Source organism: Gracilinanus agilis, chromosome 5 (genome assembly GCF_016433145.1).
Source record: "Gracilinanus agilis isolate LMUSP501 chromosome 5, AgileGrace, whole genome shotgun sequence".
In the NCBI taxonomy this organism is placed as follows: domain Eukaryota; kingdom Metazoa; phylum Chordata; class Mammalia; order Didelphimorphia; family Didelphidae; genus Gracilinanus; species Gracilinanus agilis.
The window spans coordinates 180,906,753-180,919,517 of record NC_058134.1 but is presented as its reverse complement, the minus strand read 5'-3'; the positions used below and the strand labels follow the sequence as shown (position 1 = coordinate 180,919,517).

Below are 12,765 nucleotides of genomic sequence, written 5' to 3'. Positions count from 1 at the left end.
ATAGGAGAGGGAGAGAACTTGGAATTCAAAATAAAATGTAATTGAATGATTAAAAATAATTCAAAAATTACCATCAAGCCTCATTGAAAATCTTGTTGAAAATGTAAAAATCAGTGGTTATTCTCCACCCTGATTATTTGATGGACTAGACCCAGAATCTAATAACAGACAAAGACAAAGTGTGGAACATTTTTTGGCTTTGGCACTTTAAATGGCACTGCAAAGTACCATTTAAATGTGGACAATGATTAGTAGCAAGGGGATTGATAATTATTATAGAGAATTAACCACTTTCATCATTTATAAATTTTATATAGTTATACTATTTTAGATAAGTATATATAGGTATTGTATGCAATTTATAATAAAAACATTCAATGAGCTATATTTTAATCTACATTATAATATCAACAGCACAACAATATCCTTAACTGTCTTGTTGCCTTTGGAAATGTCTTTCCATTTTAATCCCACAGAATTGTGGAGAGATTAAAGTTAGACCAACAGAATTTGTTCCCCACCATGTGATAACTGGAATATTTGTGTGGGCTAACAACAAACATATCTATAGACACTAACAATTAGAATTCAGAGTATTTTTGAAGGCTCAAGCATTTTTGGTTCTGACTGCAACTTTGTTCTTGTTAATATGAATCTGAGAGATCTGTGAAATGTTTAACCCAATTCTGAGCCCTTCTGTCAAGGATTTGACTAAGTCAGATAAAAGGATTACAAGTCTAGCTGTGTTGTCAGACCACTGAAAAGAAATCTCTTTGCTCCTCTATTTTAACTATATCTTTTCACTTTTAATTAGTTCCCTAATGCCTCTGGGATAAACCCACAATATATTCAAGACTCCACCCCCCAAAAAAACCAAACTAAATCTGATAAATTAATGAAAAATCCCTGAATGCATAATTAATAGGATGGGGGATGTGTTGTGAAATTATTTGTAATACATGTTAGTGACCTTCATTTTTAAAATTATATTTGCTATACGATCAGAAAGAGGTGCTTATAATAAATTAAAACAATATATTGGCTGGGTTTCCCCACCTCTTTTGATGTGGAGAGCATAGATAAATTTTCAGAAAGTGAAACAGAATCATTTTAGTTATCATGACTATAAGACAGAGAACTGGAACACAGAATTTAAAAAAAAAAAAAAAAAGGTCAAACACCTGCCATTTTCTGGTTTATTTATAGTTTCAAAGCACATTTATTACTGCTGCAACTGAAAAAGTTTTAGAATTTATTCCTAATGCCTTAAATTCATTTTTTCCTTCTCTCTCTCTCTTTCACTCCCTCCCTCCCTCCCTTCCTTCCTTCCTTCTTTCCTTCTTTACCTCCTTCCTTCCTCCCTTCCTTCCTCTTTCCCTCCCTTCCCTTTTTCCTTCCCTCCTTTCCTTCCTCCCTTCCTTCCTCCCTTTCTTTCTCTCTTCATCCCTCCCTCCCTTCCTTCCTTCCTCCTATCTTTTTTCCCTTTGTTCTTTATGCTTTTAAAATTAGATCACAGGAAGTTCTGTACTGTTCACTGCATGGGTTATTTGAGAAGTTGGCCTTTGAGTGTGGTAGGCCTGGAAGAAGAGAACGACAACCAGAAAGACAGCAGTAACTTTAACTGCCTTGTGGCCATTGGAAGATTACATCCTTATATTGTCCCACAGAACAGTGGGGAAATCAAAGTCAAACCTACAGAATTTATTACCCGCTTTGCCACAAATGGAAAGTTTGTCTATGTGGATCAACGGTAATGTAGGCAAAAACAATTAGAACTCCAAGTGCTAGTGAAGCTTCCAAGAGCAATTAATACAGTGTTCAGTAGCCCATCTGAATTTATTTAATTTGTAAAGGAGAGGCTTGAGTAAAATGTTGTGACACATATTGATGTGTCAGCAAACTTCTTAACCAAAGCATGATCACTACAGTGTATCTGTGTCAATGAAAAAGAGGCAGTCTGTAGCCATAATTTCATTGCCCTGGGAATAACAACTATGTCTTTGATTAGGTTGGGACTCTTAAAAGATCTGGGTCCTACCTTGAAATTTTCAGTTGTACTCCAACATTCCAGCATGGAATCTGAGAGTGTAAAGAGCCCAGAGAGTACTTGTGAAGAATGTGCCTGTGTGACCTTGGGCAAGTGACTTAACTTCCCTCAGTTTCTTTATCTGTTAAGTTAGGAGGTAGAACTGTATGATCTCTGAAGTCTTTTCCAAAGCTAAATATATGATATTATATCCTCTGAAAGTCCTGAAGGTCCTTACCTATTACTCTGTCACTTTGTCCTACTGTGGTTCTCTTTTAACCAGTGTAGGGGGCAGGAGGGAGAGAACAAGCATTTGTTAAACACTTAATATGTGCCAGGCACTTTATTAAAGTGCTTTACAAATATTGCTTTATTTGATCCTAACAACAGTCCTGGGAGGGATGTCAATATTATCCCCATTTTACAGTTGAAGAAACTGAGGCAGACCAAGAGGTTAGGTGACTTGCTCAGAGCCACACAGCCAGTAAGTATCTGAGGATGTATTTGAATTTAGCTTTTCCTGACTTTAGACCAAGAACTCTCTTCATTATGACATCTAGCTATCTCAATAATAATATTATTAAAGTAGTATAGACCAGTGACTGTCAAACCCAAATAGAAACAGATCCCTGACCACTGCATATTGACTTAGAAAACCACAAATTAACATTATCTACATTGAACTGTATTTTCATTTATTTTTTTAAACATTTCCTAATTACATTTTAATCTAGTTCATCTGCATTTGGGAGTTTTGTGGGTTACATGCACAGTGAGGTGAATTTGACACCCCCACTGTAGACTATTATTTAGAATAAATGTAAAATGTACTAGGAAATTTTAAATTTCATTTTCTCTGTTAAAAAAGGGCAACGGCAATCTTAGGCTATCTTCCACAAGAACTTTTGGGAACTTCTTGTTATGAATACTTCCATCAAGATGATCACAGTAATCTAACCAACAAACACAAAGCAGGTACGCAATTAATGGAATTTTTCTCTGAAAAATCTTTTCCTCAGTTTTTATTTTGTCAGTATCCTCCCAATTTTTTTTCTTCCTTCTCTCAAATAATATTGAATCTTAGTTTATACAGAACCGTTAAGTTCAGAATCTTGAAAGAAAATGATAGAAATTGATTTTATGACAGTAAGTGACCTATTACTTTTAAAATATATAATATTCTGATTTTTTTCTATTTAGTCTTGCAGAGTAAGGAGAAAATCTTTACTGATTCTTACAAATTCAAAGCAAAAGATGGCTCATTTATAACTTTAAAAAGCCAGTGGTTTAGTTTCATAAACCCTTGGACCAAAGAACTGGAATACATTGTATCCATCAACACATTAGTTCTGTAAGTAATTTTTAAAATAATTATATTCACACCTTAATCTTCTCGAAACCCCAGTTCCTTTGATGCTTCCTTCTCTGATATATAGTAGTTAGAATAATAATAACTAGAATAATAACTAGCTTTAAGGTTTGCAAAGGACTTACTTATCTCATTTGAGTCTCACAACAAATTTATAATATGGATACTTTTATTATCCACATTTGATGGATGAGGAAACTAAAGCGCACAGGGGTTAAATAACTTGCCTAGCCAAGGTCACAGAGGTAGTGTGTCAGAGGTCACAGTTGAACTCAATTCTTCCTAATTCCAGGTTCCGTATTCTTATCTACTGCACTACCTAGAGCCATGGTTTCAAGCTCTCTCCCAATTCTGTTGTTTCTTCTTTGAATGTTCTCTAGTTTGTCAATCTTTCTCTTAAAATATCGTGCCCAGGACTGAATACAGTATTCTAGGAATAGTAAATTGCCATTGTTATGTCTTTCCAACCTCTACTTGTTCAATTATTTTTTTAAATTATATACAAGATATTTTATTTACGAACACAGCTAACATTTACATAGTGCTTTTTAGGGTTTGCAAAGCATTCTACATATTTACAACAGAGAAGTAGATAATACAATTTCTGAAATTTGTATATAATGGAATAAACCTTCAGCTGTTTCAGAAACTCAGCTGTCCAGAATGATATGCTCCTTGAGATTTTCAGATGTTTGCGGTATTACCTAAGGCCCTCTTTGACTCATGTTGTCTGAAAAATAATTTTGATGCTTTTGTCTTTATATTATATTCATATCTGAAAGTAGCTCTCTTCTACCTAGTGAGATTTCATGGAACAAAGATAAAAAAGAATAAGAAAAATAGTCATTTGTGCTTTTCCTTTTCTCCCTAATTATGTGTGTAAGGGATGGATCATTGTGTATATGAGGGGCTAAGATGGGATATTTGTGGGAATTTAATATAAAGAGATCAATAAAAATTTAATACAAATTCAATAAAATCAAATAAATTGCAAAACATATGTAATATTAAATATCCATCGTCCTCTACTTTTGCAGTAAAGGGAAGAGACTTCTTTTCTCGAAGGTCAAACTTGACCATCTTTTGTATATGGTTTTCGTGGTTCTACTTACTTTCATTTTGCATTTATTCATGTTTTTCTATGCTTTCTAAATTCTTCATATTCACAATTTTTAATGTTGGAATAATATTCTATTACTTCACACTATTTTATTATCTATTCCCTAAATGACTGGCATCCCATTTCTAGTTCTTTGCCAATATAAATGTTTTAATATATTGAACCTTTATGCTTTGATCCCCTTGTGGTTTGTATCTAGCAGGATCTGAGAGTATTTTAATCATTTTTAAGAAGAATAGCTGAAACAGATCACAACTCCACCAACTATTTTATTATCATCTTCCCACAGCCCTTCTGACATTGACTAGCCCCATCTTTTGACATCTGAAAACTTGCTGATTGTGAAATGTCACATTTTGATTTCCATTTCCCTTATTAGTACTTGGGATGATTGCATATGGAAGAGAACTTTTATGATTCTTGCTCTTGGTTACTTGTTTTATTTGGGTCATGAAGTCATTTAAGAGATTTGATGCAAAAACTTCTCAGTGACAACTTCCCTGCTTATCCTTTCATTGATTTTGTTTATGCAAAAGCTTTTATAATTCATATAAACAAAATTATCTATTTTACCTTTACTGACTCTGTCCTTTTTATGAGTAAGAAATTTCCCCCTAGCTATAGCTTGTTTGAAAGGTAACTATTAGGGTTCTAATTATTTTTTTAATGATATGACCTTTTCAATTCAGGCTTCATTTTAATTCTGAGATTGTTTAATGTGTAGTTTAAACCCAATTTCTGCAAAACTGCCTTCTACTTTTCTTGTCAAATATGGTGTTCTTCCTCAGTTCATTTATATTCTCAAATGTATGGAACTTTCAGTTGAGTTTGTTTTTCATTCACTTTTTGCTTTTAATAAATGATTACAGGGGCAGCTGGGTAGCGCAGTGGATTGAGAGTCAGGCTTAGAGACAGGAGGTCCTAGGTTCAAATCTGGCCTCAGACACTTCCCAGCTGTGTGACCCTGGGCAAGTCACTTGTCCCCCATTGCCTACCCTTACCACTCTTCCACCTAGGAGCCAATACACAGAAGTTAAGGGTTTAAAAAAAATGATTACAGTCTAGTTAGTATGTTTCCAGAGGTCACTTTACCTTTACTGTACAATATTTCTAGCCCCTTCCCTCCACTACAATAATAATAAAAGCCCTTGGTCCTCAGAAAATGAGACTGTCAAAGAATTGTTTGCAAGACAGAAAATAAGGCACAGTTTACAAGGTCTTTTAAGACTGACTATGTATTGAAGACAAAAGGCTGAGTATATTTCTCCCCCCATCCCCACCCCAAGATGAGATGATGATTCAGGGCAGCTTTTCTGGTAGGATGTTTATGTAGGAGCAAAGAAATGGGGGAGGGGGCAATTGAGTTGTCAGAGGAAAAACATGTCTAGTAGGAAGATGTGTTCACTACAAGAATAGAAACTCAAATATTCCAGGTATCTTGCAGAAATTGTAGGAGGGCCTCCAACATGAATGAAGAAACTCAAGCCTGCATTTCTCCCACTGGGGCTGATTCAAACTACTGGTACTAAAGTCATCAGTATCTTAGGCTCCTGAAGTCTCCACATTCTTCGGGGTTGCATGTAAAATAAGCAGCTACTGGGTTCATCCAACAAGAAGCCACAACTTTATTGATAGAAGTAGTACAAATTTTAAAATCAGGTTGCATTGAATCTTTTTAAAAATCTTTATATTTTATTTTATTTTTAATTTTTCCCCCACTGCTACATGATTCATATTGTCTTTCTCCTCTCTTCCCTCCCCATGCCTTGAGATGACAAGCAATTCCACTGGGTTACACATATGTCATCACTCATAACCTATTCTCATATTATTTATTTTTATAATAATCTTTTAAAACCAAACCCCCAAATCATATGCCCATATAAATAAGTGACAAATAATATGTTTTCTTCTGTATTTCTACTCTCATAGTTATTTCTTTAGATGTGGATAACATTCTTTCTCATAAAGTCCCTTAGAATTATCCTGGATCATTGCATTGCTTTTAGTAAGATTGCATTTAATCTGAAATACTGAAAAAGATTGGAGGGCAGAGCCAGGAGGGTAGAGTAGAAGCAGAGAAGCTAAAAACCATTATGAGAATTCTCTCCAACAAATTTTAAAATAATGCCATAAAAATGAATACAAGAGTAAAAAAACCAATAAGGAGACAGAGTGAAGCAACTTTCATGCAGAGAACAACTTGAAAGTAGGCAGAGAATATCTGGGGCAATGGGGTGAATGGGGAGCACAGCAAGCAGGAGCATACAGCAAGAAGTAAGGAACAAGCCAACAGCAAGCCCCAAAGGAAAATATGAATTGCGCTCAGATTCTGGAAGAGTTCAAAAGATTTTGAAAATCAGTTAAGAGCGGCAGAGGGAAAATGGGGAGGAGAAATGAAAAGCAATGGAAGAAGAAATGGGCCAAGTGAAATGAAAAAGGAGGCTCAAAAGCTGATGGAAGAAAATAATTTTTTAAAATTTATAATCGGGCAACTAGAAGCTAATTACTAAATGAGACATCAAGAAATAATAAAATAAAATCAAAAGAAGAGAAAAAAGAAGAAAACGTGAAACACTGGGGGAAAAAACGACTTTGTATCCATTTTGTTACATCATTAATTCCATAATAGCATTTACAATATCATTACTGTTGTGCTTTAGAGCTTGGGAAGCCTTTGCTCTGGATACATTTTTTTGGGATGTGACCAGTTCTACATCCTTAACTTCCACATCTGTTTCATCAACCTATTCTGCTTTACTTTCTCCTTGTACAATTGGAGTTTATGTCTTTTCCTGTATGTTTGAGACAAATTCATTCTGAATTTTGAATTTTTCAGCAGCAGTAGCTAGATGTGCCTGCTGAGAGATCCTCAATCTTGACTTCCCCAAAGATGATGTAGGTCTCTGAAGTTGGACTCTTGTAGACATCTGGCTTTGTGATACAATGAGGATATTCTTGGATTTCTGGATGGTGACTCTAATAACCCTTGTTACTTGTCAAAGTCTCAGTTTAGAGAGAGATTTTTGTGTTTTCTTTTCACTTTGAGTCTGTTTTGCTTTACTGATTGTTTTCTCATTGATCTCAGAGGCTGCTGCCAGCTGGGCCTGTTGTGTAGTTACCTGCTCCTCACACTCTGGTACTGATTCATCAGTGTCAGATTTTGTTCCAGACTCTATCTTAGGCTGGGGCTGTGACAACCCTTGTTCTGTCACTTCACTGATCACTTTGTAAGAGGTATGTGGATCCAACAGCTGCAGAAAGAGATCTGGAGTGAGCATCTGTTCAATTTATTTTTTAAAAAAGCTAAGTGTGACAATTTATGTTAATTTTGATTAATTTTCATCTGGTTAATATCAGTTTCTCATTCCAACATATTCATATCTTTTGGGATTGTGACTCAATTGTCCAACTTATAAACTGTCCCCATTCAGAGATTTAACAAGCATATTTTCTTGATCTTCATCCAAATCTTTGATAAAAATATTGAAAAGAATGGAACCAAGAATCCCTCCAAAGTAATAGTAGGTTATATGGGATGTTCAAGAAGGAACTTCTGGTGTGAGGGCTTGCTGAGCCCTTTTTAGGGCCACTTATTCACTTTTGGTGTCTACCTGTCACTCAATTCTCAACTGTGACTCCAAGAAGGTATAGCATGCACAGTAGCCACACTCTGCTCAAATCATCTTGTCATTTGGGCTAAACCAAGTTGAGGCTAACCAAAGGTCTCAAACCCTTCAGTGAGTTCAGGGTAGGGGCATCTACTCCAAGTATATAAAGACTTCTCCTTGGTGCAATGGGGAGATGAAAACAATTCATTCTAATAGCTATGAAGACAGTGGGAGCAGGAACTATGGAGTTCTTAGAACTTTGTTAGACATTGAAGATGCCAAGGTCTGCATCCTGGACCATTGCCATTGTAAGATTTAAATTAATATCCAATAACTCCAAGTATTATATTTTATAAGATTTATTATCTTAAAGTAGAATCACTTGAAGTAGGTGAAATAAAAGAACAGACGTAAAAGCCTGAGTAAAACTGCGTGAGTAAAATTCTCCTGCCTGGCTCTCACCCAACTACCACAGCCGCATTCCCAGGAAAAAAGAGAGCAGGCAGAACTACCCACACAACTTTATCTTGAAAATCTAAGCATGTAACGTGAGAAGGAAAATGGGAAGCTGGAAAGAGAGTCCCTGGAGTGAAAAATTCTAATTATACACCATTCATCTTGATTTTTGTCCTGCCATTAGACTTTGATGACTGGTAGAGAGAGTGAAATCTCTGACTTTTATTTTTGAACCCTTACATTCTGTTTTAGTATTAATTCTAAGACAGAAGAGCAGTAAGAGCTAGGCAGTCAGGACTAAGAGACTTGTCCAGGGTTATACAGCTAGGAAGTTTCTGAGGCCAGATTTGAACCTAGGTGCTCCCAACTCAAGGCTGGGAGCTCAATCCATCATGCTATTTAGCTGCCCCTAGGCATACTATGGCTTTGTGCAAGAATATCTCACTTAAATCCAACTCATGTGCAAGTCAAGATATCACCATGATATCATTGGTCTTCTTTGAAAACAAAGGACAAACAGCAATCATTATTCTTGGCAACAGCTCTTTAAACTATTATGCATTCATCTTACTATTATATCAGCCAGACTATCACATTTGTCATTTCATCCAAATAGATACTATGAGAGTTTGTGAAATATCTTGTTGAAATATAGACATACTATATCTATAGAATTTGCCTGATAGCACATATCTTTCATAGATGGAAATTAGGTTTGCATCCTATGACTTGATCTTAGTTAAACCATAATAGCTCCTTGTTATCATAACTTCCCATTCTGAGTGACAAACCTTCTATAAGAGAACTTTGTTATGTAATAATAAAAAGAACCAGTAAGCAATGTTTGATAGAAGGGAGAGATAGAGAGAGAGTCTATGTATGGTGAGTCTCTCTTTCAGCTCTCCTCTGGGGCTGAATATACACTGGGAGACTTTAAGGGGATGTCACCCTGAAACTGGGTGACCTGGGTGGTTATGCTGCCCCACAAGAGTTGGGGGCGAGGCTTCCCTATAAGATGAGGTATGTGGTATCCCAATCCAATTCTGAATAAGGATGGGGTTCACACAAACCTACCCCCATCAGTTAATTTCACAGCAGGTGATCTGGTTTCAAGATGGAGGCAGCCAGACTAAGCTGTGGTTGCCCTCTCCCTTGTTGTCTCTCAGGCACTCTGAAATGCTATCTGACTGATGAATGGCTTTTAATATTTGCAATTCAGGGATTGGGGAAAGGAGTGAAGAGCATAGGGATTTTGGGGTGCCCTCTTCTCTATTTCTGTGGGGTCCATCATCTGGGTGGGAAACTTTGGGGTTCCCACTCCTAAGCGTCTCCCCTTGCCCCTTCTTCTGTTTCTATCCTCTTCTATAATTGTAGTTTTGACTGAAAGGAGGTCTCTCAGCAAGGTTGGGTAATGGAAGAAGGAGACTAAGAGATCACTCCCAAAATGAAGTCCAAACTTAGCTGACTCAATGATTGAAGTCTTGAGTGGTGAGATGCAAAGGAATGGCTTAGATCAGGGAATCAGAGTTTTAATTTCCAAAGAAAAATCCTCAGGAAGCCCTCAGGACTAGATCTGAGCTGGGATGTCCACCTCCTCCCTCTCTCTGCCTAAAGACCTCTCCTCTCCTTCTTCCTCTGAGAAATTCCCAGAATTCTCTGTTCCTCTCAACTGTCAGTAACTGTCACCAACTGCCTTCTTCTGGCTCCTTTTGTCCCATCCCCCTTGCACAAATCCCATCCTTACAGTTATGGCGCAACATAGAAAATACCAACTGTCCAATCTCTATGGAAGTTCTATCAGAAAAGCCTCCACCACTGAGCCTGGTCATTACTGATGAGTTTCTTATTGGCATTCTATGTGTCAGGATCCCTGGGAATCTCACCAACATGGATATCAATCAATCATTAAAGATTTATTAATCACCTACTAAGTAACATAGTAAAGAGCTAAGAGGGGCTAGTCTAAATACAGTTCTAACCAATAAAAAAGAGTTCATATTTTTAGCAGCTAGAATGGCCTGGTGGTCAGAGCATTAGACTTAGAGTCAGGAAGTCCTGAATTCTAATCTAGCCTCAGATATGTTAGCCATATGACCCTGAGCAAGTCATTTAACCTCTGTGTATCTCGTTTTCCTCAGCTATAAAATAGAAGTAATAATAGCACATCTCTCTCAGGGACCAAATGAGATAATATGTGAAGTGCTTTACAAATGTGAGAGTACTACATAAATGCTATATTGATTATTGTTTGTACTTTCTTTATAAGATTCTTAAGACACTTCTAACTCACTCTCTATTCCCTTGCTTTTGGCACTCCTCAACCATCAACATAGCATGTGGACACTTGATTTTAGGTTTATTTTAAATCATGTACGATAATTTATTATCTAAAAACTTATATCCTTACCTCATTTCTTGTACTTTTTATCCTATAAGCCTTTTGATTCTATAAATGTCTCTTTGAAATTGCAGTGGGATTCTAAAATAGTGATCATTTTCTTTATCTAGAATAAGTGGTGGAAAATGAGTCTAGAATTTAATACCTTCTGTTCATCTCTAGTCACCCACATATTATTTCTTAATAATGATATTATAGTTTAGAGCAAGTATGTAAAATTAAATATCAGGGCATGTGCTGTACTTAAACTAATCTGCATTGATCTAGTATTGTTTAATAGAATGACATATTCTCTCAAAAATATTACATACAGCTTAGCTCAAAACAATCACAAGGGACCTATGAGAAAGAATGCTGTCCACATTGAGAGAAAGAACTGTGGGAGTAGAAATGCAGAAGAAGAACTTATGATTCATCATTTGTTTATATGGGTATAGGATTGGAGGTTTTTTGGTTTTTAAAAGACTATTATAAAAATGAATAATATGGAAATAGGTTTTGAGTGATAATACACGTGTAACCCAGTGGAATTGCTTGTCAAAAGTTAAAAGCCTTCCCAATAAGATCAGAAGTGAAGCAAGGATGCCCATTATCACCTCTATTATTTAATATTGCACTAGAAACACCAGCGGTAATAATTAGAGAAGAAAAGGAAATTGAAGGGATTAAAGTAGGCAATTAGGAAACTAAACTATCACTCTTTGCAGATGATATGATAGTCTACTTAAAGAACCCTAGAAAGGGGCAACTAGGTGGCTCAGTGGATTGAGAGCCAGGCCTAGAGATGGGAAGTCCTAGGTTCAAATCTGGCCTCAGACACGTCCTAGCTGTGTGACCCTGGGCAAGTCACTTAACCCCAATTGCCTAACCCTTACTGCTCTTCTGCTTTAGAATCGACACAAAGAATTGATTCTAAGATGGAAAGTAAGGGTTTAAAAGAAAAAGAATCCTAGAAAATCAACTAAAAGGCTAGTGGAAATAATGAGCAACTTTAGCAGAGTTGCAGGGTACAAAATAAATCCACATAAATCATCAGCTTTTCTATATATTTCCAACAAAACTCAGCAGCAGGAGTTAGAAAGAGATACTCCATTTAAAATCACTCTAGACCAGTGGTTCCCAAACTTTTTTGGCCTACCGCCCCCTTTCCAAAAAAAATATTACTTAGCGCCCCCTGTCACATACTCTCACTGCCCCCTTACAGTTATTCACCACCCCTAAATGCACCTGTGGCCATCACCGCCCCCCTGGATCGCTGCAGCACCTACCAGGGGGTGGTGGCACCCACTTTGGGAATCACTGCTCTAGACAATATAAAATATTTAGGAATCTATCTACCAAGACAAACACGACTACAACACACTTTTCCCACAATTGAAAATGGATCTAAATAATTGGAAAAACATTAATTGCACATGGGTAGGCTGAGCTAATATAATAAAAATAACAATCCTACCCAAATTAATTTACTTATTCAATGCCATATCTATCAAATTACCAAAAAACTTTTTTATAGAATTAGAAAAAATTATAACAAAGTTCATCTGGAAGAACAAAAGATCAAGAATATCAAGGGAAATAATGAAAAAAAAATGTGAAGGATGGAGGTCTAGCAGTACCAGATCTTAAACTGTACTATAAAGCAGTGGTCATCAAAACAATATGGTACTGGGTAAAAGATGGAAGGGAGGATCAGTGGAATAGACTTGGAGTAAATGACTTCAGAAAGCTAGTGTTCAATAAACCCAAAGACCCCAGCTTTTTGGGATAAGAACTCACTATTTG

General features: G+C 36.3%; 1 protein-coding gene and 1 pseudogene across 1 annotated transcript in view; one reads left to right on the top strand and one right to left on the bottom strand.

Moving 5' to 3' along the window:
* ARNTL2 (aryl hydrocarbon receptor nuclear translocator like 2) overlaps nt 1-12,765 on the top strand; it is a 53,874-nt gene that overhangs the window by 18,943 nt on the left and 22,166 nt on the right. Inside the window, exons 7-9 of the mRNA XM_044677232.1 lie at nt 1,510-1,750; nt 2,895-3,001; nt 3,227-3,377. Coding sequence (XP_044533167.1) covers nt 1,510-1,750; nt 2,895-3,001; nt 3,227-3,377 — 499 coding nt within the window. The remainder of the gene's footprint in view (nt 1-1,509; nt 1,751-2,894; nt 3,002-3,226; nt 3,378-12,765) is intronic.
* LOC123249223 lies at nt 7,125-7,796 on the bottom strand (annotated as a pseudogene).